Here is a 27,985-nt window from a genome sequence, read left to right as displayed (position 1 = left end):
AGAAGGCAGGAAAGCTCCCACGTTAGTCCTACTGTAGATATGGGAAATTAAGGAAACCTACCTGTCGACCTGGTGTTCCTCGGCGACCTTTTTCTCCCTGACACAAGACAAGATAGATGTTTGTTAGACATCTATTAGACCCCAGTTATATCTCTCAATTAAATGACAAACAGTAGAGAAGCTGTGGCAACTATGTCAATTTTTTTTCCAGATAATTTGATGTTCACACAATGCTTTACTACGTGCTCAAGTTACTGTACATGCTAGAATGGTGACTGAGAGCAAAGCAAATGCGAAAGTCATTATGGATGTGTCAGGATATTACTTTGCTATCCCTTTTGCTTATTGCTCACAGGCTTCAGTCCTGCTGTGCCAAGAGAAGGACTAAAACATTCATGCCCTGTCCACCCTGGCAAAGCAGATGTGTTTATAACATTGGTTTTGGCAGTAGAGCTTAAAGACATTTCCCACCAAGCAATGGGAAAGGTTCCCACCTCTTTAGTCTGTTCTTATTGATAACTGCCTATGACAGAGTGCTAGGCAAGAAAGGCTGAGTCAGCACTCTGTTCACAGCAGCTCCAATCAAGCAGGGCAGAATGGAGCTGATTAAGCAGAGCTGTGTCTAATTTGTGGGTAGGGAAGGGCAGAAAGGCTAATTAAGCCCTTAGGCAGAGCCCACAAATAGGTACAGGAAGGAAGTGGAAAGGGGAAAGCAGGCAGAGAGAGAGATTGCGTTCCCCTGCTTGTTACAAGAGCTGTATGTATTTTGAAGGTGGTGGGAATCCATTTGTAAATAAACTGCACAAGGTGATGGACCAGCACAAGGATCTCTGAGTAGTTTGTAGACTGGGACAGAGGCAGGAGCCTGGTGGCCCCACTACACTGCCACACCAGAAGAAAGAGTATGTTAATGCAAATCCTTATCTTTGCAGAATTTCTCTTTCTTTGGAAGGAGAAAAAAGAAGCAGAGAAGCGAAGTCATCAGCAAGAGTTGGGGGACAGAAACTAGATAGTATTGCAGTAGGTTCCAAATTTGAAAGAAATGAGGAAGCTATTTTGTCTCTGATAGTCAGACAGTTGTGTTGGATAGTCCTATTCAAGAGGAAAGAGTTTGCCTGGAATCAGAGGCTATTGCTAGTGTTAATTTTTTCAGGGCAGTCTATCAGAGATTTATCTATCTCATCTTCCTGCAGTGAATGGAGGCTGACAGAGTGATCGATCAAGATTAAATGTATGGACTCTGAGATCATTCTTTCTACCTTGGATTAATTTCAAGCATTTCCTTTGTATATTTAGTCTCCTTGTCTATATGGGTTCTTACTGTGGTTCTCGAAGAGCCTGGTGACCCTGGTAAGCCCATTGGTCCTCTTTCACCCTGGAAATGAGAATTTTAATTTCATGTTATCTCAATTGTCACGCAAATTCCAAACGTTTTATATTTTTCCAGATTATTAAGCCATCGAGTCATGAACAGTGGACATGCAAACGAATGGGAAAAAAATATTTTCATAACACTTGGGCACACAACCTCTGTAACTGCTTACCCCTGTCAGAATTAAGAACAGAAACATAATATTTTAATTGCAGGGCTTCATCTATGCAACATTGTCAAATAATGTCAAAGAAATGCCATTGTGCTATGGTACATTTCAGAAAGTAGTACCATCAAAATAATCACTGATGTTGCCCTCAAATAATATTTGTCTGGAAAGTGCTTCGTGTTTGTCATTACAGTTACCATTCTGTTTTGTGTATCAACATTGATCTCCAGCATACTGTGCAGATATTCCAAGTCTTGTACTGATGCTCCGTAACTGCTCTACAGTGAAATCAATAGAAGTTCAGGGGGGCTTGGCACTGTGTAGTATTAGGTGCGTAAATAGCTCTAAGTACTTTCCCCGCACACACACTTTGGAAGATTTTCTGTGGAAGTTCATTAATTTACTACAATAAATGTTTTAAAAACAACAACACTACTACTAATAATAGGTATGTCACAGATGACAGTAGGTCTGATTATTCATCATATATCCACACCTTAGTTATTTTTCATCTCTTTAAAAAATTTAAGACCACTTCCAAAGCTGGACCGCAGAGTGCAAATTCATGGATCTCAAATCACCCATAAGGCTAGAATCAGAGAGCCATAGAAATGTAGGACTGGTAGGGACTTCAGCAGATCATCAAATCCAGCCCCCTGTGCTGAGGCAGGACAAAGTAAACCTAGACCATCCATGACAGGTAGCCTCCAGTGATGTGTATTCCACAACCTCCCTTGGAGCCTATGCCAGAGCTTAACTGCCTTTACAGTTGGATAGTTTTTCCTGCTATCCGACCTAAACCTCCCTTGCTACAGATTAAGCCCATTATTTCATGTCCTACATTCAGCAGACCTGGAGAACAACTGATGGTCATCCTGTTTACCACAGCTCTTAATATATTTGAAGACTCATCAGGTCCCTCTCTGAGTCTTCTTTTCTCAAGACTAAATATGTCCAGATTGTTTAACCTTTCCTTGTAGGTCAGGTTTTCGGAACCTTTCGTCATTTTTGTTGCTCTCATCTGGACTCCCTCCAATTCATCCATGTCTTTCTACCTAGAACTGGACCCAGTACTTGAGCTGAGGCCTCACCAAGGCTGAGTAGAAAGGAACAATTACCTCCAGTATCTTTCATACAACTCTCCTGTAAATACATCCCAGAATATTAGCCTTTTTTGCAGCTGCATCACATTGTTGATTCATGTTCAATTTGTGATCCACTATAACCCCAGAACCTTTTCAGCAGTACTACTACCTAGCCAGTTATTCCCTATTTTATAGTGGTGCATTTGACTTCTCCTTCCTAAGTGTGGTACTTTGCACTTGTCTTTATTGAATGTCATCTTGTTGATTTCAGATGTATTGTGTGGTATAAAATTAGGAATGATAGAATTGTCATACTATATTTAACAGTCTTGGTTATCAACGGATTAATTTTAATTTGCTCTATATAGCTATATTTTAAAGGATTATAGGTTAGCATTTGAAACAATGTACTGTAAACAAAGTCACATATTTCTAAATAGTTACCTGGCTTCCCTGTTCTCCTTTTGAACCTTTGGACCCTGCTATGTCATTGTCCAATCCAGGGTCACCCTAAACAAAGACACAAAGTTAAGTACATTTATTTCTCATGGGAGCTGATGGCACTTAATATCTCACAGTAGACGCTCAGCACCTTTAAGCATGGGGCCCTGAAAAAAGCATAGGAAAACGCAGATGGAGTTAACCATTTGTTATGTCTAACAAAGATTAAAAGCCTATCAGCCTTTACACAATATTGATAAAATATTTGTAGTTTTTGTTTTTATGAAATCAGTGTTGTGAGACTTCACAGAATCTACGATATGCTGGGTAGACAAAAGGGACATTAAGAGTCATTATTCTACTCTCAGGACTAGACAGAATTCCCACTCGAATGAGTGGAAGTCCTGTGTGAGCACTGCAGCTCAAAGGGAGCATACAGTACTAAGTCTTAATGGTGAGGCAAATTTTAACCACAAGGGCACCTTTAAAAAAACCCAAGTATTAGAAATGTTACAGGTGGCACTGCACTCTTTGAACACACTGGAGGTACAGTGCAGCCCTGCTGCCTTCTCCTGGTATTTTCTCCTTCTCACCAAACTACAACATCTGTCCTTTTATAGTGATTTCCACAGCTATGTTGCTCGGTCAAGCCCTCGTCACATCAGACAGAATGCATCTTCATTCCCTACTGATTTGATAATGTCACTCCCCTCACTGGCTCACCATCCACTCTGGCATCATAGAATTCTGCATCTCCATATTTATTCAAGCTTGTCAAAGTGTCCTGCCCTCATCTCATCCCACTAATGTCCTCAACCTTGTTTGCTCATCTGTCAGCTTCTCACACAATCACCTCAGTGCCTTTTTCCATGAAGCCCCTATGCAACCGCCATGAGACCATCGGCAAGCCTTCTACCTTGTCCCTCTTTCCCCTTAAAGTCTCACTTTTGCCAAGCTGTTTACAGTGCATCTAACTGACTTGAATTTAAAGACATACCTATTCGTTGTTTCCTTTCCCATTCCCTTAACTTCTGCCTGCCAGTCTGCCTCTATCCTTTAACTATGAGCTCCTTGGAGCAGGGACCACCCCTATTAGAATGTCCAAGAAGTCCCTAGCAAATTGTGGGTGCTACTATAAACTAATAGTAATAATTATAACAATGACAAACAACTGATTGGAATTATGAGAGAAATGCATTATCTTCAGCTGAATCCACAGAGTCCGGGGAGCTAATTCAAGATATGAACGAACAGGAAATACAACGTATTTGTAATATTTTCCTCCATTTCTCATATTCTATTTGTGATGGTTGCATTCCTAATTTACACCTAGGCCAGCAATGCTATCCTGACCAATAAGTACAACAACAATTAGCAGCTAGGGCTGCAGCATTTCATGACATATGACACACCTTTCAGTGAAGTCAGACTCTCACAAGCTGGCCTGTGGACTTTGACAGGTCACGCCCTCAGGGTATGCCACTCAAGAAGCAGAGTGAGAGCTCTTTCAATTCCCTGAGAGGCATGCTACCATAAACATAAGAAAACACTGCAGTCCCTTTTCACATATCATGTAATTTCCATTCACCAATATTCTCCTAAATATTATGTTCTGAAACAGAGAAATATTCTGTTTTATTTAAAAAAAACCCTCATCCTGAGCTGTACTTTTTTCTTCTGTTTTATAAGTAATCATTCAACAGTACAAGATCACCCTCCAAAGGCTAAATCCTACAATGGTCCTGATTCAAAAAAATACCAGCACACAGGAGGAATAGTGGTAAGTGCTCCCCACTCCCATTTACTTTCAATGGGAATTGATGGCACTTCGTATCTCAGTGGATGCTCAGCACTGGGCCCTGAAAGAAGAATAGGAAAGACTGCGGGATTTAGCCCTAAGTCATGTCTGACAAAGATTAATAGCCTATCAGTCTTTATACAGTGCTTATCATCATGGTATCTTTGCTTAGGGCAATACCATTACATACTGGTGTAGGAATAAGCATAATTCATTCACTAGGGGATGGATACAAAGTCCCCACACAGAGAGTGTCATAAATCCACAGGATGTCCCATAGTACTGGATTTTTCTTGTAGGTCTCTCAGGCAACTGACAGAGCTGCATAGCCACATATAGACAAATTCATTGCCTTGAGATTAGGCATTTAAAGGAGGGTCATGTGCATTTTTTGTTCCAGAGAAGTATAGCATATGGGATATCTTGGGCTCATGAAATGTCCCAGATGTACTAGTCTCAGATAAGGAATGTGAAAATAATTATTGTGAAAGGCTAAGATCTGCTAGGTTTATCTGATCTTCATCATTGGGATTACAATGCAATAGTCACTCACGTCTGTCCTAACATACCTTTGAAAGAATATCATATCCCCATGCAGATCTGAACAGAGGCTTTTACTCCCTGCAAGTTTATTCACTTTCTAGTGCACCATAAGTGAGGTTCCAAGATTAGAGTCACATCCTTAATGTTGTGATCCTAAGAGCACCCCAATGCCAAGGGGCCCTGTGGTGTAGAATTAAGAGTCAGTTGGTCTGGCCAGCTCTCTACACCTCACGCACAATATTTATCTAAAAGGTGTCTTGTAACGTATTATTTGAAAACACCATGTTGGTGATTACTTACATTTCACAGTGATGGTAATAATGCTGTATGTGAAATTATGGATTCTCTCTGATATTACGTTTTAGAATTGGGAAACAGACCAACAAGGCAAAACAAGTGTTTTTCCAGACAAAGAAGAATGGCCAATTCCTCTTGGGCTCAATTGCAAATCAAGACAGGTGTGGCCAAGAGCAATGGGCTAATCATTTGCATGAAGGATCACAGAAAGATCATTTGGGCTTCCTGACTTTGAAAACAAAGATAAACTTTGAGGATATAAGCAATTGCTAAATACTTTGGGGGTATCCATCACCTAGGGGACAAAGGGGAGCATCACCCTTTGAGTTCATGAAAGGTGGATCCCCTTGGCCCACGAGGCAAGAGTAGCAGGAAACTGACTACAGGGGAGAAACCTGCTTAGTGATTACAATGACTGCAACTTGCTGAAATTAAGTTGTAGTAATTAGAAAGCAGGTTTTGTTTCGTTTGACTTGTCACCAAGCTTGTCTCTTCTAGTCTTACTTATCATCACTTACAGCTTTGTTCTTTGTTAATCAACTTATTCTTGTTTTATTACAAAACCATCTCAGCACTCTGTATTAAACTGAAGGATAAAATCCCTCAGCCAAACGACCAGACTGGTATGTGTTCTGCTCTTTGGAGGCAGAAAACTTGATAGTTGTGTGAGGATCCAGTGAGAGTGTCTGGGCACTGCAGGGGAGATGGTTTTGGGGAGACTGAGGACTGGAGGGGCTGTTGGCATCGCACTGTAAGGAGTACCCTGGCTGGTGGCCAGGGTGAGGCCATCGTGCTGTGAGCAGGCTGCTGGTGCCAGGGCTCTGAGCCAAAGCTGCCCAGCACTGAAGCACCCAGGATGACACAACCCCTCTCTCCCTTACTGCTCTGGGTGAACCCCATAGAGTCAGACATGTATAATATAAAATAGATTTGCACCTAGGAAAACTTACACGATCTCCTCGTAAGCCCTTCTCACCACGCTCACCAGGGAGTCCTCTTGGCCCTGGACTGCCCTGAAATCATAAAATGGCTGAGTGAGAATCAGAACAATCATTTTCCTGCTGATGTTAACAAAACAAGAGACAGGAACAAGTCCCAACATTTTAATACAGATTTTGAAACTCCCCAGGTTCAGGGTTGTTTGCATCCAGGATTTTGTTTAATCTATTATCAAGTCACAGGCCTTCACAGAATACAGTTCCAGACCGCGGAGTTGATTCCGAACACCTCCAACTTTGGACGAGCTTGGCGCTTAACGTTGGTTCAGGCTCACGTGTAAACAAAACAGCAACAAGTTCTCTGAATTTTCTTTTGGCACATAGGAAAAAAGCTAACTGCAATTTATTAAACTTAAAGCAATTACTGCAGTTGTAATTAACCATGTTCAGCAGCCCCAAACTCCTCACCCCCTAATCTCCCACTGTTCAGCTGCCAGATTTCCCAGCATTAATGTTTGTATGAGAAAATATATTTCAATTTTATGCTTGAAACTCTTATTCAAAATGAAAAAAAATGTTACCACATGTTAATTATGTTTATTTAAGAACATAAGAACTATCATATTGGGTCAAACCAATGGTCCATCTAGCCTTGTATCCCGTCTCTGACAGTGGCTAATACCAGTGATTCACGGGGCGTGTACAGAACAGGGTAGCTGGTGTGATCCACCCAGTCTTTCACTAGTCAGAGGTTTAGGGTTACCCTGAGCATGGGGTTGCACCCTGACTAACTTGGCTAATAGCCATTGATTGACCTATCCTCCATTAACTTATCCAGTTCTTTTTTGAACCCAGATATACTTTTGGTCATCACAACTTCCCATAGCAATGAGTTTCATGGGTTAATTGTGCATTGTGTGAAAAAGTATGGCCTCTTGTTTATATTAAACTTGCTGCCTATTAATTTCATCTTATGACTCCTGATTTTTGTATTGTGTGAAAGAGTAAATAACACTTCTCTATTCACTTTTTCCACACAATGGAAAAAACATAATAATCAGCAGTCTATCTAACCAAATTTTGTGTTATATTGGATGGGGAGAAGATGGAAGCAGAGGACTGTGTGTAGGTGAGGTGGGAGGGAGAGAGGAAGAGGTTGCATTTGCAGATGGGTTGGATAATGAGGATGGGTGGTAGCCAAACCTTGGACTGGTTGCTTGGAAAAAAAATCTGTATTTCACTAGCCAGTGGGGGTGCCAGTGGCCACTTCCTCATCTTAGGGCAGAACACCGTGGTGTTTTCAAAAAGACAGACAGTGCAGAGGTTTGAAACTCACAGCACAGGTATCTTGATCACTGAGGGAAGAGAAATATACATGCACTGCCATGGTTACCAACATTGGATTCTGGGCAATACCTGGATCACAAGGTTGCAGGAGTTTGTTGTAGAGCAAGGAGTAAATCACGGCATGAGGATTGCCAACTCATTGCAGAACCTGGTATCTACAACTGCCCAAATGACTACTAACCTCATTTTTTCCTGATTAAAAAAAAACTAGGAAATTAAATAGCAAAAATCTCCATTAATGCAGAGTTAATGAGGGTGGATGGGTTATAAAAGGAGGTGGACTATCAGGTTGGCAGAATGAAGCTGTGTGTGTTAATGGGGCACAATGCTGAATAAGGTTGCCCGTGCAAGCTCAACTCTGCATTTCCTTCTTTTCAGACGTTTGAGTTTTGCTCAGCTCAACACTCTGCAAGGGACGACATCCCACCAAATAACCTTAACTCTGCATTACTGTAGTTTTTAATCACTAAATATAGATCAATTCTGCCCCTAAAGGGGAGCTTTTTGGTGTCAAGAAATGATATTTTCAGATTCTACATTTGTTCTAACACCTCTGAAGTAGAAACACTTTGTATGGAACAACTTTACAATGGAAATTTTCAAGCAAAACAATACCTTAGAGATCAAGAAGAGATGGATCACCCCATTTCTAACGCAACATGAATTATGACTATAGTGTTCTGATGCCAGTTCTAATAAGCTGAAATACCACAAATTTACTGATGTATCTGTAGTAAGATGAGGCCCTGAAACATAAACTCTTATCAGAGGCCCAATATGAGGTCTAAGGCCTGAACTGAAGTAATGGTCAAGATGTTGCTAACATAAAGCAAAGTTAAGCTGTGAGCCAAAGTCTTGACCATTATTTCAGTTCAGGCCTTAGGCCTCATATTGGGCCTCTGATAAGAGTTTATGTTTCAGGGCCTCATCTTACTACAGTATCAAACCATTTCCCCTCTCCAGGTATTTAAAAGTTTTTTTCACTGAGACTGCCTCCTGAGAGACCTATCTGATTGCTCTCAAATAAGATAATAAAAATCATTACCATGTAGCCTGGGTCACCCTTTTCTCCCATCTTTCCTGGATACCCAAGTGATCCCTTAATGAAAAGAAAAAGTAGTAAAATGTTTTCATGTTTTAAAAAATATTCATTGATGTCAATGGAAAATGAGAAGCAAAACTATTTACCTGCTCTCCATTAATTCCATCAATCCCGTTGTCCCCATCGTCTCCCTGAGGTAGCAAAAGTGATAGGGATTATATAAGACCCAGTGATCTAAATAACCAGTATGTGCTCTCAGTCCAGCAGCGATGGTGTCCATGTGAACCACCGTAGCTGATCATGAAAGCCAAAGCCATCCGCAGATTTTAAAATATGCAAACTAATGCTTAATATCTCATTTCTTACATCTGCCCTAAGTACAACAGTAAAATAGACACTATGTCCAACCCTCAAAACAGGCTAAAAGGGATTAAAACCCCAACAGTTCACTCACTGAAGTCCCTGGCTGTCATGGACTTTAACAGGAGCAGAATGAGGCACTAAAATAATGCATCTGAGCATTTATTTTCCTTTGATGCTCCAGGCTATTGGTCAACTTTAAGGGTCCAGATAGACTTCCAGAGCTAAAGTGACCACCAAAATGAATGAGGGGGGAAGAGACCAGCGTGAATAGTATTTGCCAATACAAAGACCAGTAAGATAAATACAAGCTGAAAGTCAAAATGGTACCCAACTTTTATGTCATTCCAGTACATTTCTTTTTCTTTATGTCACATGGAAGCCTTAACAGGGACGTGTATTTTGTTTTTAATGACTCTTGTTTTTCTTGATTGTAAAACTGGTGTCTTAAAACACAAGCAATACATAATCACCCTGCAAAATTGCTAATAGGGTCCTGGTACCATGTGGCAATGGTCACGTCAAATTATATTTTCAGTAATGTGAATATTTCTATAATTCAAGGCAAGTGTGATGCTGTATGGATTATGTGGAAACACTATGATATTGTTGACACCAATATAATAAAAGGCAAGGAATCTGACCAGATATGATGTGTGAGGTTTCTGTAAATGTGTTACAATTTGCCAAGTATGATAATCTTATTTATATGTTTGTATCACCTTTGTATCATACGTTATAGATATGAAGGCATATCTCTATTTCCAAACATGTTTTGCTTTTATGGGTGACACCCCCAGACAGATTGGCATCAGCACTGCCTAGCCTGTTTGATGGCCCATCAATGGCCATTGTCTGTACAGTGAACCCATTGAAAGGAACCAGGGAAGACACCAATAGTTTAGTTATATATTATAGACTTATAGAAAGGGACCTTCTAAAAATGTTAAAATGTATTAGTGGCACAGGAAACCTTAAATTAGAGTGAATAAATGAAGACTTGGCACACCACTTCTGAAAGGTTGCCGACCTCTGGCCTAGCCTGTTTGATGGCCCATCAACATCCATTGACTGTACCATGAACCCACTGAAGGAATCAAGGAAGACACCTTATGACTCAGCAAGGCATATAGACAGAACTCTAAGGTTTTTCCATGCCCTGTGCTGGACACCTTGTGTTTGGAACAAAAGTAGTACAAGCCACATGGCAAAAAATTTAAAAAGCAGATGTCTGCATCATCATCATCTCCATTTTGTCTTCAATCCTGCTTCTGGCCTCTGCAGTAACTTTTCTATAACTGAGGCTCTTGACAAAGGACTGAATGACCCATCCAAGCTTTGGATGTGTTCCAGAGGGACTTTCAGAGGCAGCAAACTTACCAATACTGCTAAGAACCCAATATGTATTTGATTGCTTCACCATTTTACAACTCTTCTTGTTCTTTTTTCTTTATAATAAACCTTTAGTTTCACGCACTAAAACAGGAGTAGGCAACCTTTCAGAAGTGGTGTGCCAAGTTCACTGTAATTTAAGGTTTTGCGTGCCAGTAATACATTTTAACGGTTTTAGAAGGTCTCTCTCTATCAATCTATATTATTTAAATAAACTACTGTTGTATTTAAAGTAAATAAGGTTTTAAAAATATTTAAGAAGCTTCATTTAAAATAAAATTAAAATGCAGATCTTATCAGTTTAGTGTGATTCTTGCCCTCGCTTTTCCTTGCTGAGTTTTCCCAATGTGGGCTACAGCAGGGGGTGATTGAAGAGTGCTGGGTCGAGGCCAGGAGCAGAGCCCTGGGCTGGCTGCCAGTACTCCAGGCTGGCAGTGGGCTGAGCAGGGCCGGCAGTCAGAACCCCAGACGAGCAGCGGGATGAGCCGCTCAGCTCACCGCTGGCTCCATTCAGTCCACTGCTGGTCTGGGGTCCCAGCAACGGTAAAAGTAATTTAAATTTCTTACAGGTACTGTCATATTGCAACCCCCTCGGGGGGAGGAGCTCAGGGGCTGGGGATGTGTGGGTGTGGGTGTGGAGCACTCAGGGCAGGGGGGTGGGGTGCGAGGGGCTTAGGGCAGGGGATGGTGATGTGGATGAGGCAGGAGTCAGGGCTGGGAGCATGGGGGATGCAGGAGTCAGGGCTGGGTGGCATGAGGGGTTCAGGGCAGGGGGTTGGGGTGTGTGTGTAGAGGGGAAGTCCTGGGGGTGGGGGAGGCGCTTGGGTCTGGCCTGGGACAGTCCCGGTTGCAGCCAGGTTACCTGGATGGGTCCTTGCCCCACGCTGTTCCTGCCAAGGGAGCTGCTGGCCAGCTGTGTGGGGGCACTGCGTCTGCAGGCAAATGGGAGGCAGCAGCAGCAGAACCCTTGGCCTGCCGCTCCCTTCCCCTTCCTCCCAAGGAGCCGCAGCTGTGCATGCCGCAGGGATGGCACCTGCCTGTAGTGCCCTGGTATCCAGCCACAGCGGCAAGAGAGGGGCAGCAGGGCAGGCTGGGATGCGAACACCTCCATTGTGCCTCCTGCCTGCCCCTTTCACTTGCCTGACTGCCTGCTGCTTAGGCCGGTGCATGGGGCCACCAGCGCCAGCCTGCCGGAGAGTTCCGGCAGTCAGCAGGACCCCAGCTGGGAGCGCGCCACGCGCCGTGCCTCCAGCCGCACCACAGTGCTCCAGCATCAGCCGGCTCCGAGCGTGCACACTCTGCCTTACTTTCACTTCTAGGTTCTGGCTGCCGGCCCCTTGCCAGCCAGGGTCCCAGTGGCCCCTGAGCCCCAGTGGTCCCAGGGAACCCCAGAGCAGTGGCGGGCTGAGTGGGGCAGGCAGCCAGGACCCCAGAGTGACAGCGGGCTGAGCGGCTCAGCCTGCTGCCGGTCTGGAGTTCCATCCGCCGGCTCATGCAAGCTGGGGTTCCAGCCGCTCAGTCTGGGGTTCTGGTCGCCGGCTCCGCTCAGCCCGCTACTGGCCTGGGGTTCCCTTCACTCAGGCTGGCAGCAGGCTGAGCAGGGCCGGCAGCCGGGACCTCGGCATGCCATTAAAAATTGGCCTGCATGCCACCATTGGCACACGTGCTGTAGGTTGCCGACCCCCGCACTAAAAGATTGGCTGGCAGTGTGGTATTTTGGGTAAGATCCAAACCTATACTGACCCGGTAATGTGGCTGGCTCTTTGAGGTCAGGGGAACATTTTGTATATGTGAGCAGAGTTTTAAAATAACTCACTGGACTGGACTTAGGTGCTGACTGGGAGCCAGAGAACTGGAATGCAATAAAGGGGGCTTCTTGATAACCAGTGGGGGAGGATCAGCAGCACAGTTTGTGCCTGGTTGTTGGTTAACACCGAAGTAAACTCACCAGTCTTTGGGAGAATCTGCTCTCCTTTTTGCAGCCTGCCCTGACTTTGGCATTTCCAGTGAAGGCTGCCTTAGGCACCAGGGGTCACAGTTAGTTTTTACTATCTTACTGCAGAAAGCAAAAGTGAATCCCTAAGCTCTGAGATAAACACAAAAAGAATTTGCAGTGTGATGAATCCACGAATCACTTAGCATCTGATTCTATTCTCTTGGGAGTCAACAAAACTACTCCTGGGTAAAGACCACAGGACTGAGCCTTTAAACGGCATCAGGCTCATCCCAAAGATCATCAAACTTAAAAGGATACTTACACGGGAAGATGAATTAAGACAACGTATCTATATGAAAGTGAGGGTATATCTTTTCTCTTCTCCCTCCTCCTTTAATGCACTCTCATTTCTTATTTATGCTTTCAGCCATCTCACCTGATTTGTAGTCAAATCAACACAAAGTTTTTTCAGAAAATAAGTGTATCAGTACTGTACCTTTTCACCACGCATTCCTTGGTATCCCTGAAAAGAATTACAACAAATATTTGTTTAAATGAGGTAAATGAAAAATAAATGCAAAGACATTTTGCTGAATTAAAATAATGTCAGTAGATTCTTACTTTAGGACCTTTACTACCATCACATCCCTTATTCCCTTGCTCTCCCATTGGTCCAGGCTGTCCTCTTGAACCCTGAAAGAGAGGAGAATGAAAAACACATCTCAGTATATCCTGCCTAGTAAATGAAATATGAAGTTTGTAAGGAGAGAGTGATCAAGTGTTTATTCAGGGGATGACTATATTCACGAGATGATGTAATACTAAAAAGGGAGCATGTATGTTAATGAATATGATAAATCTCTGAGAAAGCCCCCACATAAGCTACATGTTTCAGAAGCCTGAGCAGACTCAGATTGAGCTAAGTGCTTGTGCAGTTAAAACCGCTGTAGTTTCTCTCCAGAGTGCTTACAAAATATTACAAGCTTCTGATAGTTATATATGTATTTACACTTGGTATGAAACTTTTATATAATCACTTTGCATAATGCAAAAAAAAGTACTGAATCGAAAAAACAAATTGACAATTAATGTTGCTCACCTCCACTATAGATAGCGGTGGGGCACTTTCCTTCATTCTGCTCTTAATACTACTCTACTTAGAGAGTTCCTTCTGGGTGGGGAGGAGGGGAAGAGAAGGTGCGGTGGGAGCGGAGGGCCAGAGGAGGAAGAGAGTGTTGCTGCCGGGGCAGCTCTAGGAATTTCGCCGCCCCAAGCACGGTGGCACGCCGCGGGGGGCGCTCTGGCAGTCGCCAGTCCCGCGGCTCCGGTGGACCTCCCGCAGGCATGCCTGCGAAGGGTCCGCTGGTCCTGTGGCTCCGGTGGAGCATCCGCAGGCGTGCCTGCGGGAGGTCCACCGGAGCCGCCTGCTGCCCTCCCGGCGACCGGCAGAGCGCCTCCCACGGGACGCCGCCCCAAGCACGCGCTTGGCACGCTGGGGTCTGGAGCCGGCCCTGGTTGCTGCAATGAAGGCCTAGGCCCAGTGGGCAAGAAAAATGATCAATCCATGTTTTTTTCAGTGAGTACAGTCCAAAGGCAGAATTCTGCTCTCAGTTACACAGGAGTGTGGTGCAGTGCAGAAGCCATGCTGGCTCTGCATCCTTGTGGGACTCTCCAAGAGGAGATGAGGGTAGAGTCTACTCCCTTTGCCCCACCTGAGCAGTGCAAAGCAAGTGGGGCCGTGAATCTGCTCCATAGTATGGTGACCTCAAGTTAGACAAATTACAATCTAACTTGCTTCTTATCAAGTGCTAGACAGTTTCTCTGGTGTACTTCTCATGTTGCTACTCATGCAGTTCTACTTGTCAGACCACATTCATGCCCTGTGCTGGTATTTTCTGTCTTAGTGCACCCAAGCACATTCTGCTACAATCAATAACCCAGGAGCCACACCATTAACAAGTGTGGTTTAAGGGAGAGGAAAATAAACACAAATATAATCTGTCCTATCTGTTGTGTTTCTTAATCTGAAACAAATAATCAAAATTGAAAATACTGTTTCCTTTTATTGGGCCTGAATCACCACAGTTTTATGCCCATGTGACTCCATAGGTTACACAGTGGAGTAATTGAATGATGAATCAAGCCGCGTATATGGAAACACAGAAGGCATAAACCCAATTATTTATAAATGGAGTGGTGCACATCAGTAGAAAATGTTTCCTAGTGTCTTTCTTGTGCCATGTGCTCTGACTCAGCAGCTTGAAGACAGCAAAGATTCCATAACTGTATACTCTGGGTCCAATAGTGAATGTGTCAGAATCCACTTGCATGCAAATACTTGCCTACTTTGCATACTATTGAGGATATTATTTACACACACGGCTAGATAAGTTTCTAACTAAATAGGCAGCTATATAGGAATGCGTGTGCACCAGTTTGTACACATACTTTGCATGTACGTATTTAGTTCACATGCAAATACTTCAGTTCACTACTTACTTGCTGAAAATTAGGTTTCTCTCTTTTTCCTTTGCTTATTGAATCTTTGAAATATATGCCTGGAAGGTACCTTGAGAAAAGTCATGAAGTCCAGCCCCTGCACTGAGGCAGGAACCAAGGGAGGAATTATTTTTAATTTCTTAATATTTGGAAAAAACATATGCCTTGAATTCTCATGCAGACCAACAGGATTTTAATCAAGAATTTATGTAAAAGTTTCTCCAAAAGACCCGCAAGTTCTTTTAGAAATTAAAAAAGAGAAGGAACTCTAAATTACCTACAATTCTAGAGTATTAAACATTGACCAAGTGCTGAATCTTGACAGTTTTTTTTTAAAAAGATATGACCATTTTATTTTATCAGAATGATTTCTTTGGTATCAAGATTAGGAAATCCCCCCTTCCCCATCAGGTTATTACTTTTTTAAAAAAAATACTGATCTCCAAAAAAGTCTTTATGGACACTAAGTTTTGAAGTATTTTTTTCTTAGTAAAATGTAGTCAAATGTTATAACTTACCGGCTCTCCCTCTTCTCCTAAGTGTCCTCGACTGCCGTTTATACCTTTAGGTCCCTGAAATTCAGACAGTAAAAGTAAAGATTAATACTAAAATTCTCTTTGCTTAAAAAGGTGAAAACTATTAAGGTTTGTCCTGACGGGGAACTTTATTTAGGAACAGCTAAAATTTTGCCAAAGGCAGTTTTATTCTGTACATTGCAATTTTCATTCCTTTGTTGACTGTGTATTCAAAGCACTCTTTAAAAAAAAAACACTTTGGAGAAATGGGTTCAGCAACAGACAGCAGGATAAATGGATAACCTGCAGGGAGGAATCATTTTAATTTCTTAATATCTCAGCTTCTTTTAGGACTGAGGTTATCAAACTGTGGTCTGCAGACCACCAGTGTTCCACAAGCTCCATTCAGGTGGTCCGCAGATAGTTCCCTCTAAGGTGTGCGCCTGGGCAGCTGCACACAAGAGAATGAAGGGCCACCCACCTAATTAGTGGAGCCACACAGAGGTGGCTTCACTAATTGGGTGCTGGGACCCTGGAGAAGACACACATGTAAGGTGAGGTGGTGGCCTTGGGGGGAGGGAGGGGAATGGGGGTAGGTGGGAGGAGGCAATGGGGTGAGAATGGGGAGTGAGGGGAATTTGGGATGTACAGGTCTGTAGTGGCCAGAGAAAAAAGGTGACTTTCCCAACTCAGGGGCTGCTGCGGTGGGGGAGACACCCCCCTCTCCTTCCCAGCCCCAACTTGGGGACTGCCATGACGGGGAAGGGAGGGCACATCCATCACATTAGAAAGGTAGGACTACTGATATTAAAATAGGAGTTGTGTGCTTTTATTTGTAGAACAAAAACATAAGATTTTTTTTTTTAGTACAGAGCTTTTATCCAAAGAGCTTTACAATAGTTAGCTAATGGTACAAACAACATTTGGGAAGATCATTAAGTGGTCCGCCGAGACCCTCAGCAATTTTCAAGTGGTCCACGAAAAAAAAGTTTGAGAACCATTGTTTTAGGAATAATAAAAGCAGCATCTAAGTCACCTAAAAGAGTATTAAACATTAACAAAGTGTAGAATCTGGGCAGTTTGTTTTTTTTTGTTTTTAAATTCAAATAAAGCAACAGGAGAAAAATCACTATCTTCTTTAGGCTTTACAACTGGTTTGATTTTGTACAGCTAGACTTACCAGAGCAGGGGTGGACAACCTTTTTGACCCAAGGGCCATATTGGGGAATAGAAATTGTATGGCAGGCCACAAATGCTCACAAAATTGGGGTTGGGGTGTGGGCTTTGGAGTGGGGCTGGGGGTGAGAGCTTTGGGGTGCAGGAGGGTGCTCCGGGCTAGGATTGAGGGGTTTGGAGAGTGAGAGGAGGATCATGGCTGGGGCAGAGAGCTGGGGTGTGATGAGAGGCTCAGGGAGTACAGGCTCTGAGCAGCACTTACCTCAAGTGGATCCCGGAAGCAGTGGCATGACTCTTCTCCAGCTCCTATGCAGAGGCGCGGCCAGATGGTTCTGCCTGGTGCCCTAACTGCAGACTTCGCCCCTGCAGCTCCCATTGGGGTGTGTAGGAGTCAGAGCAGGGCCATGCCGTGACTTCCGGGAGCCACGTGGTATGGCCCCCAACCCAGCGCCTCGGCCGGAGTGGGGCCGAGCCACATGGTAAGGCTCACGGATCGGATTAAATTGGCTAGCAGGCTGGATCTGGCCTGTGGGCTGTAGTTTGCCCACCCCTGTACTAGGAGTATATTTTTTCAGCCTGGTCGGTGCCAGTCAGTAGTATACTCGGTCTATTTATGTTGTGAGTATTTTGTGTTTGTTCATCACAGATTTCTTTTTTTAAATGCCTTAGTTGCCAATTCAACTTCTGAATTATTTAAAAAAAATATATCTCATGTTGTTTGGTCTACCTAGATACTGCCTCTCGGGGAGGTGGATAATCTACACCGATGGGACAATCCCTTCTGTCAGAGTAGGGAGTATATATATACACACACACTGGAGCAGTACAGCAGCACAGCTGCAGGATTCTAAGTGTAGACAAGCCCTGAGAATATATACAGGCAAAGGCAATAAGAGTCTTCCTATAAAGCTCCAACACTTGACTTTTCGTGGACTTGGCTGGCCCCCGTACAATCCAAATGAAGTGTCACAAAAACATTCTTACTTCATTTCCTTTTTTCCCTCGGCGTCCAATTCCACCTTCCTCCCCAATGCACTTGCAAAAAACAGCGCAGCACGTCCTTTCAGCAACGTTAGTCTTGAAAACAAACAACATGTGAAACTTCATTTTTCATTCCTACTTCCCTGATCCTGAGCACATTTAAGACATTGAGAGTTTTGCATTTAATTCAGGAGGAGCAAGAATGCAAGGCACAATCCACGAGCTAGATTCTCAGCTGTGGCTGAGTAACACTCAGTGCAGCAGGCCTTAGCCCCAGGATCAGGGTGCTGCAATCTGGCAACCAAGGCTGGTCCCAGGCTAAATTAGAGCAGCCTCACTCCTATCCCACCCCAGCCACACTCCTTGCACCAACAGCTGCCAAGCTAAGCAGGCTGCTCCAGTACCATGAGATTCTCTCATACAGTGGGGAAACTTCAGCTGGCTGAGCAAATAGACTCTAGGCCTGTTTTGTGCCACCAGTGTTGGCACAAAGCAGCCTGAGCATACCAGAGAATCTTGCCCTCCGTGACTATTGTACTCTTCTCAGTTCAGTTGTGACCTTTATTCAGTTCTTCAAGAAAATGACTAATGCCTTAATCAAAACTAACTAGACACAGTGGAGCTTCTCTGAATGACTTACCACATACTTGGACAGTGCTTTGGCAATATTTCTCATGCCAATAGTTAACCGAGTCATGTATTCAAATCCCTTTCCAAACTCAATGTACTGAAGCTCATCAATTTTAGAGGCTCCTTCCAGAGCAACAGTTATCAGTGCATCCAATCCTATTTAAAACATTGACCATAAAATGAGCAAAAATAAACATAAAACATTTATCCAAATGAAAATCTTAGACAATTATTTAGTTGATGGGATCCTTGCATGTAGGAATTCAGATTATTATAATTCAGGGTAAAAATAAAGATTATAGATTAAAGAATGAAAATCATGATTTATCTTCACACTTTGTTTTTAAGAGTCCGTAATTAATTTACAGAAAATAAATGGGCCAGTGGAGGTCAAGTAACCCAAGAGTGAATATCTATGCAAGATAACAACCTTTAGAGAGAATCAAGTATCCTAATTGCTGTAGAATAAAGTCATAATAAAAATATAACTGAGAACAATGGTCATTAAAACCCCCACTATTTGTAGTATGTGTTCTCCAATTAGCAACCGTGGAATGAATTCTCTGAGTGAAGCCTGAGCATCAAAGAACATGTGACTGCTGTGGCTGTCAGCACAATTATTTCTAGAATATTTTATCCTTTCACCTGAAACCAAGTTTTTAATTTTCAAAATAATACTTCCTTGTACTGAAATTGAGTTTAAAGCTGAAGAGAAGAAACACACTGGGCTAGATCATCTGCTGAAGTAAATCCAGAAATGGAATACAATAGACTGAAAACAAATATCCCTGTATTATGGCCAGGATTTTCAGAAGAGCTCAGCACCCACATTTAGGACTAGATATTTAACTAACTAACTAAGCTCCCGTATATACACACACCAAAACAAGTGGCCAGATTTTCACAAAAGCTCAGCACATTGGGTACATGTGATCACTTTTGAGAATCAAGCCATCAGCATCACAATCCGAGGCACTGCATGCCCAGCCCTTTTGAACATCTGTTTCCAGTGACAGATGCTGAGCAAATCTGGTGCTTTTCCTAAATTTATTTCATGACTTTGTAAGACTTGGTGATGATTGTGGGTTATCACACCACATCATCATGCATGGAAGCTTCATGACAAGGCAAACAAAAAGCAATGTTAGGACATAGCACTCTGAATTAGTGGCTCTCTTCTATCTCCACATTTTGGCTGCTAAAAGGGAAGGCATTCATTTTTCTTCTGTCCCTTTTTCACCTGCCTTTCTTCAGCTAAAGAGCTTTGGGTTGAGTAATTTAATTCAAATCAAAGTAATTTAATTTAAATATTTGTCTGCTTTAAGATACCTTTTTTTCTGAATTCTTCTGACTTTTGTTCTAGTTCTTCTACATCTTCATCCAAACCATCTGAAAATACAAGTAAAACCTAAAGAAAGATAGAGAGTTTGAAATCACAGGAAGTCAACAGTAGAATTAAAACAAAAGAACTTATTTTCAGTCCAAAGTCTCAGTGTAAGAGACTAGGTTACCTTCCTTCGATTTTGATCATCAGCTTTGCTTGGAAATATTTTCCAGAGTGACTCCAGGAAGTTGCCATTGAGATGAGATGGTTTATCAATCAGCCTCTCGCTCAGGTTTTTCCATATTTTCTCACTGTCAAATTGGAACTTTGAAGACCAGGGTGTAATTGTGTTGTTCAGGTACACTGCCACACTGCTCTGTGTCTTTGCCCCTACACTGCAACTCAGACTGCTTAGGGATGTGAGGGCTTTTAGAATGCCAGGAAGATATGTTTCCAGCTGGTACTGTCCCTGGAATAAACGTTCGCCACTCTTTTGTGAAGAGATGTCAAATCCCATAACAATATCCACAAAACAAGCTACAGTAGGGAAGAATAAAAAACAAAATTTCACAAATTAATGCACAAACAAATTTAGGCAGAGGAACAGAGAGAAAGAGGGGGACAGAGTTTAAGCTAAAGAATCATGATAATTGTAGAAATCAGTCAGATACGGACAGGAAAACAAGACAACAGCTGGTGGACAGAATATGTATAGAGAGGTTCTTAATGTCTTTAACCCATATCTGAACCAAATTCACCCTGAATTCATCTTTTACACCAGCAGGGTTATTCCAGGGATGAACTTTCCTCAATATATGTACTTCTACTGAAAAGAAAAGGGAAACACTTTCAAACAGTGATTGTAATTAACTGAAAAAGTATTTTGAAGTTACAATTATTTTTTTCATTTGAACCATTTAACAAATTTTACTCTCATTGATGTCAATGTGAGTTTTGCTGTTTACTTCAATGGGAGCAGAACTTGGCTCAATTTCATATTATTTCCCATCCCCAATAATAGTTAAACAGACTGAAACTTTTTTTTTAATAGTGCACTGTGTTGGAAGATGTTTAAGAGTTAATGATGCTGTACTAATAGCCTATTCAATACACCTAGAAATCATACTGACAATTCTGTTTCACATGTAGGTCAATACTAACAAATACAGTGGAACACCTTAAATCAAGATGATTTAAAAAGAACTTTTTTTTTTAAGTGATGTAAGTTAGGTTAAGCCTTTATAAAATTAATTTGAAATTTTGTGCTATTGCAACTTTAGAATAAAGTTTATAATGCACTTGATTGTAAGTGCTGCTTTTTTAAATGCCGGTGCTGGTGGGGTATCTTATTTGAGTTTTACAAAACTGCTATAGGCAAAAGAAAAGTATTGAAAATTAAAGCCCTGATTGTGCAGGCATCTAAGCAGGTATCTAACTTTACTCATATGAATAGACAATAAGGCTACTCTTTTAAATTTAAATATATGCATGAGCGCTTGTATTTTTTATGAAACACTTCTTAGTGACAAGTATCAGAGGGGTAGCCGTGTTAGTCTGGTTCTGAAAAGCAGCAAAGAATCCTGTGGCACCTTATAGACTAACAGACTTTTTGTAGCATGAGCTTTCGTGGGTGAATACCCACTTCATCCGAAGAAGTAGGTATTAACCCACAAAAGCTCATGCTACAAAACGTCTGTTAGTCTATAAGGTGCCACAGGATTCTTTGCTGCTTTCTTAGTGACAGTCTACATCACTTCAGCGCAAAACAGTTTCGTTAACACTGAGGAGTTATTTAGACTTTCAGTACATTAACACAGTTATTATGAACTTTTATTTATACAAATGGGCATTTTTTAAAAAATATCCTAAGGTTAATTACCTAAATATGAGCTTAAGGATCAAAGAAATTTTCAAGACCACATAAAGAACACAAGTCCCAATGGCTCCCAACTGCAACCACTGATGGAGGAGTACAGCCTGGTCAAAGCATTTCAGTTTCTTGACTTATGGAAGTTCAATATATCCAAGATTGTGTTGGTTGTAAATATAGCTTATCTATTTTGTGTTGAGTTTGTGTTGTACTCACAATAAGGGTTAATGGGGAACTGGAATTATTATTTTCTGCATAAATGAGTATTTTAAGAGTGAAATCTCTCAATTGAAAAAAGTCTGTGTAAAACCTCAAATTCCAACAGTTAGGAAACTTACCTAAAACAGTATAAAATAAGTATAAAAATCCACTTTAGCAATTTAAAGCTATGAAGTAGGAAGAAAGTATAGAATTTGCAATGTGTAAATAAAATATATGATTCAATTTAACCTTTTAAATTGAAATATTCAAATTTAGATTAGTTTAAAAAAATAAATTATGGTAGGTCTTCACCTTGTGAACAAATCACTTATTTCTTTTGCCACCAATTACATCCTTCTATGTTCTTGCTACTGTCAGTGCTACTACGTGACAGTGTCAGAGCAGCTGCACTCCCACACCTGAGAAAGAGGACAAAGGGCAAAGGCATACAGGGAAAAGGAAGCAAGTGATACTCTTCTCCAATCTGGAGACGATTTGTTTTCTTCATTCTCAAGCTCTAGGACCAGGCTTTAGTGAAAGAAAAGGAGAGAGCAGCTCAGTGCTCTGACAATGGCTGTGAGGGCAGAGAAAGTGCCAGCCCAAAGAGGAGGTGAAGAGTAAAATATCCGGCGAGGCAAAGGAAAATAAACTCTTTTCTTCAATGGGAAAGCAAAAAGGAGGCTCCTCTGAGTCAATGACTTGCAGGCTAAAAATCAGAATAGTTGTAGCAAGGCGATCCAGATCCCCTAGAAGCAAAGGGAAGAAGCACAGGGGTGGGGGTAGGGGAAAACCTTGGCATACAAGCCAAAGGAAAGTGATTGTAAAGGATCAGAAGCTGTTTTCAAGGCAGTGGAGGTTAGCAGGCCAGATTCTGCCTTCTGCCAAGATCTGCTCAGTACAAGAAAGGAGGAGTGGCCACCAGGGAGCTTGTTACAACTTCTCAGCATGGAGCTGTCCCAGCATGCTTTGACTTTGCCCAAAGGTGAATCTCTATTGGCTGGGCATAGCGAGAAGCCTACAGTCAACTTGATGGCATTCCTGTCCATTTGGATGAAATACAATAACATTTTAACCATCATCTGCTGGGAAGGCAGCTTCAACCAAGTCTGTAATTACTTATCTCTCAGACAAAGAAAAAAAGAACGGTGAGGGGAGAAGAGGAAGCTGGAGGAGGAGGGGACACACAGAGCCCCTGCCATGAAGATTGGGTTGCAGTGAATCCCTGAAATAGAGGGGGATGGGAGAGGAGCAATGAGCTTGACCTACGGAAGCGACAAAGTGTGCAACCCCCTAGTTCATTTTGAAAGTAGGAGCAAAACAGGTGCAGTCATTTGTGTGTTACAGGAGTATGTAAACAGAGCATTTTCCCTGCATGTTCCAATCAGTAATTTTGGGCCAGAGTAATTTATAAATGCTGTAGCTAGAAAATTCAAACCTGGCTTTTACTAGTCCTCGGTGATGGTCAAAACCAATACAAGTTCAAAGAAAAATAAATACCTCTAGAGGTGGGACAGAGGCAAGAAGTCAGGATTGAAATCTGAATTTCCCCCTTATTCATTTATACTTACTTGTAGGAATATCAGGTTTACATAGGTCACCAGCTAGTCTTTTTTTAATAATCTTCAGCTCTTTGAAATCATTAACAGTGTACTTCCTTTCCGGGATGCCAGCTATTTGCATGAGCTGCGAGGGATCAATTTCCCCAACTCCTATAGCATATGTATGAACACCTTCCTTTCTCAGATCTTCTGCTGGTGCAGCAACATCATCATGCGACACCCCATCAGTGACTACCAGCAAAACTGGTTGGACGTTTCTTGTTACTCTTCTTGTGCGTGCTGGTGCAAAGAATTCCTTCACCTTCTTAAGTGCATTTCCAATTAAAGTTCTAGTTCCTGTCATCTGTTTAATTTTCTGAATTTGAATGTTCAGTTCTGATTTGCTCTGGAAAACACCCAGGCTGAATTCTGTTTGATACCTGTCACTGTACTGGGCAATGCCAATTTGAACATTTTGATCATAATCAATCTGATCTATTAGATCTTTCAAGAAATCCTTCATCCTGGTGAAGTTAGTTTGGTCTATACTATTGGAACCATCAATCAAGAAAACAAGGTCCGCTTGAATTTCACACTCTGAAACGGAAAAAGAGGAAAATTAGCTTATTATTTATATCAGGCCTGCACAACTCGTAAAGCGGTGAGGGCCACATTACTCCAAAGAAAACAGCCGAGGGCCGAAACCTCCCAGCCCCGCAGAAACACCCCGCCCCAGGGCCGTCCAGTCCTGCAGAAACAAACCCTCCTTCCCCAGCGCCGCCCCACCAAAACAGCTGTGGGCCAAAAAGGAAGGTTGGGGGTGGGGAGGTGATACTTTATTCTAAATCAATCAGGGGCTCCCAGCTGAAGGACTCGGGGCTCTGGTGGCTGGGGGAATCTGGCAGGGCCAGCTCTAGGTTTTTTGGCTGCCCCAAGCAAAAAAAAATTTGGCTGCCCCCCATCCCAGCCCTGGGCTCCCCCCTGCACCCCTCTGCTGCCCCAATCCTGGGCTCTCCCTCCACTGACCCACACCCCCTGCTGCCCCAGTGCTGGGCTTTCCCCTTTCCTCCCCATCAGTGCCCTCCCCCCACCCTGCTGCTGCCCCAGCCCTGGGCTCCCCCACACCAGTGCCTCCCCAGCCCTGGGTCACTGGTAACGCTCCCAGGGCGGGTCATTCAGCAGGAAATTTAGATGTGCACAAAACACAGACAGGATTGGTTCCCATATGTTTAGAGAGCTGCAGTAAAGTGGAAAAATTTTCAGCTTGTGTGATTGGAGGATATCTGGATGCATAAGACTGTCCTCCATAAATGAGGAAAAGTTGAGGTGCCTTTATTATTCTTTTGTTCCACTCTTTCTTTCTATGGGGAATTTGCCAATGCAATATCACTGTCTTCCTTTTAAACAAACAAAAAGGCAATGGCTGTTGAAAATAGCAATTCATTTCTTGCTCAATTTTATCTCTCTGCCTCACTGCCTAGAGACCTTCCTCCAACTTCAGCATTTTCCCTACTGACTCAGGGCCTTTACAGGGAGGGAGCAAAAAGGCTCCTGTAGTCTATAAACCTATTTGCAACTTTCTCTCCCACCCTCCCTGAAGCTTCCTGCTCTTTTTATCCTGCCAGCTCCTGATTCAACCCAGGTGTGGTTCATCCTGCAATCAGGGCTGGCTGAGCCCCAGACTATCCAGCACATGGGGCAACAACCCTGTTCCAAGGGCAGAGGCTATTCAGTGAACATTTAGGAGTATGTGCCAGAAATCTGGATTTATTTGCAAACAGTTTCAGACACTAAAAAAGGACCAAATTTGACAATTTATTTGCAACAACTCTCAACTAGCTGCACAGACCAGCAACCTAGAAAGTGCAGCTAAAGTACTGGTTTTTAACAAGGGACAGAGAAGGACATTAGGAAAAGTTGAAATTGTGGGGCCTTATTCTCCACTGACTTCCACATTACACGCTCTGGTACACAAGCATGAAGTGGGCATAAAATGCTACTAAACTGGATTTCCTCACTAGTAGGAGTAGCATTTTACAGTCTCTTTGCAAAGATTCAAGTGACGCCTCTGGGGTGCAAAGATCTCTGTGATCCCTCCTATGGCCTGTGGGCAAATAGACAGGAGCATGGACCAGCAAATGAGGATGAATCTGACTAGTTGATCATTCAAATGTGCATTTTTATACAGCACAGGGGTTTGGAAGTGTAGACCTATGCGTAACTGTATGGGACTAGAGCAGTGGTGGACAACCTGCGGCCCGTCAGGGTATTTCGCTTGACCGTCCACAGCTCCCAGTGGCCATGGTTCACCGTCCTGGCCAATGGGAGCTGAGGGAAGCCACAGGCCGCAAGGACGTGCAGGCCACCGCTTCCTGAAGCTCCCAGTGCCTGGGAATGGCAAAACGAGGCCACTGGGAGCTGCGGGTGGTCAATGTAAGCACACTGTCTCGTGGCCCGCCAGTGGATTACCCTGACGGGCTGCAGGTTGCCCACCACTGTGCAGTTTGCATGGTGTAAGTTTCCTCATAATTGCCACTGCATTTTGATTGCCACTTGCAATAATCCCCATCTGCCTGTTCTCACCTATTTCCTCAGCAGAGCTCATCAACCAGGTCAAATCATATGGTGCTTTTGATGTAGATAAATGCCAATCCCCACAACAACTAGTTTAATCAAACTGAAACCTGAACTCAAGCCTTTAAAGTGAAAGGTTAGTGCCCTAATTTTACCTTTATGAAAGTTTTGAACCTGCACAGACTAACAATAATATCAACCATTTAAGCAATAAAAATCCTCAGTTGTAGGATCAAGTAAGGATAAACTTTAAGACACTTTCCTGTTTGCCTATAGCTTGGCTTGCTAAAGAGAAAAGAATACCACAGGAAGTTAGATGTACAAATAAAGCCATACACGTTGTTTTGAAATTTTAGAGCTGTGTCTCCCCATCTTTCCTCCTCATTTTATTTAAAAATTGGCAAAGTTTAAACTGTATAGAACAGTAAAACAAACACTTACCTGGTTTTGAATCATCACATATTTTTTCTGATATTGCTATAGATGTGTTTGTGAGTCCTTCAAAAGTATCCACATAGTAATATTTGTCTTCTGATCCAGCCATGGCCAAAAGCTCATCAGGTTTTGCTCCTTCTATCCCAACAGCATAGATAATAATTCCATTGTCTCTTAATCTCTTGGCTGTGTCACCGAGCTGTGCTGCATCATGGGACTCACCGTCTGTTATCACTATAAGAATCTGTGGAACTCCCTTGCTTTTGCGGCCGCCATGCTCCTGAGCAAACAGAGCTTCCGAATAGCCAATCGCCTTGGCTGTATACGTTGAACCTCCTAAAGTTGCATCATTCTGGATAGCCTCAACAATCTTGGATTTTGTTGTGTACGTATTAAGGTAGAAAAATGTTTCTGGTTCATCAGAATATTTTACAGCTCCAAACTGAACTCTATCTGGAGCGACATCAGATTTTTTCACCAAGGCAATCATGAAGTCTTTCATGGTCTGGTATTGTACAGTACTTATGCTCCCAGATCCATCTATCACAAACACAACATCTAATCTTTCTATCCTTTTGCATTCTGTAAAAGAACAAATGACAAAACAAAAAAACCCAAACAGATAAATAATTACAGACTCTTATTGAATCTTTCTTACTAGCCCTCTTGTATTGAAGCAAAGCTTGTGAATTTAGATCACTTTTTGGAGGCAGTAATAAAACTGAACAGCCTATGTTAAGCATGTTTTGGGGAAATCAATCAGTCTATAACAGAAGACCCTAACCACTAATCCTAAAATAACTGATATAGTTTCAACTTAATGTAAAATCCAGAGGGACGGGGGGAAAGAAATGAATAGTAACACAAGAGAATGGAATCAGGCTACATGATCATAATGGCCTCCTCTGGCCTTAAAGAAAAACAAATCTATGAATTTGTATTCTAATAGAATACAAGCACCAATTAAAAGCTTTTGTTTTCCCCAAAAACATATTTTAAGATTTTCATATCTGGAGGTAAGTCAAATTTCTGTGTTCTACAGAGTCATCACACACAGAGTTTTATGTACTGCTTACTAATGGAAATGAGCCAAATTCTGCTGCCATTTGCATCTATACAACCTCACTGAAATGCATGGAGACCCACCAGGCATCACTGATAGCAGAATTTATTTTGTGCTTTGGATCTATCGCAATTGTTTTTCTTTGTGTAAGAAAGATGTTCAATTTGGAGACTGAAGCCCTGCCATCCCTGCACAGCCACCAAGGCCCTAGGTTGCAGTGACCAAAAAGGGGTGAACGTGACTTTTGTGAAACCCATTAAAATTCCTCCTAAACTAAAGATCAACATTTATGACAAGGAGATGGGAAGTCAATACCTGATTCACAGTTTAGTAAGGAGAACATTGTAGCTCCTAAACATGGAACTAAATATTTACCCTTTAGGGCATAAAACAGTGGCAGGTTTGGATCTGTTCTAACTTTGCAACAGCAAAAATGTGTTTTCTGCAATTGAATAAGTG

The 27,985-nt window shown here is 42.4% G+C and overlaps 1 protein-coding gene across 4 annotated transcripts in view; it reads right to left on the bottom strand.

Moving 5' to 3' along the window:
* The window catches only part of COL6A6 (collagen type VI alpha 6 chain), a 165,148-nt gene that overhangs the window by 52,243 nt on the left and 84,920 nt on the right, over positions 1–27,985 (bottom strand). For all 4 annotated transcript variants that reach the window (XM_039523217.1, XM_039523216.1, XM_039523219.1 and 1 more), the window contains 15 exons: positions 26,470–27,045; positions 23,485–24,051; positions 20,033–20,382; positions 19,851–19,929; positions 18,532–18,677; positions 17,895–17,987; positions 15,738–15,791; positions 13,342–13,413; positions 13,217–13,243; positions 9,179–9,223; positions 9,036–9,089; positions 6,656–6,718; positions 3,071–3,136; positions 1,322–1,375; positions 62–97 (listed from right to left, as the gene is read on the bottom strand). In XM_039523217.1, the coding sequence (XP_039379151.1) occupies positions 62–97; positions 1,322–1,375; positions 3,071–3,136; positions 6,656–6,718; positions 9,036–9,089; positions 9,179–9,223; positions 13,217–13,243; positions 13,342–13,413; positions 15,738–15,791; positions 17,895–17,987; positions 18,532–18,677; positions 19,851–19,929; positions 20,033–20,382; positions 23,485–24,051; positions 26,470–27,045 (2,282 nt within the window). The remainder of the gene's footprint in view (positions 1–61; positions 98–1,321; positions 1,376–3,070; positions 3,137–6,655; positions 6,719–9,035; positions 9,090–9,178; positions 9,224–13,216; positions 13,244–13,341; positions 13,414–15,737; positions 15,792–17,894; positions 17,988–18,531; positions 18,678–19,850; positions 19,930–20,032; positions 20,383–23,484; positions 24,052–26,469; positions 27,046–27,985) is intronic.

Source organism: Mauremys reevesii, linkage group 2 (assembly GCF_016161935.1).
Source record: "Mauremys reevesii isolate NIE-2019 linkage group 2, ASM1616193v1, whole genome shotgun sequence".
Lineage (NCBI taxonomy): Eukaryota > Metazoa > Chordata > Testudines > Geoemydidae > Mauremys > Mauremys reevesii.
Note: the sequence above shows the minus strand (reverse complement) of the source record. Positions and strands in the feature narration are given on the sequence as shown.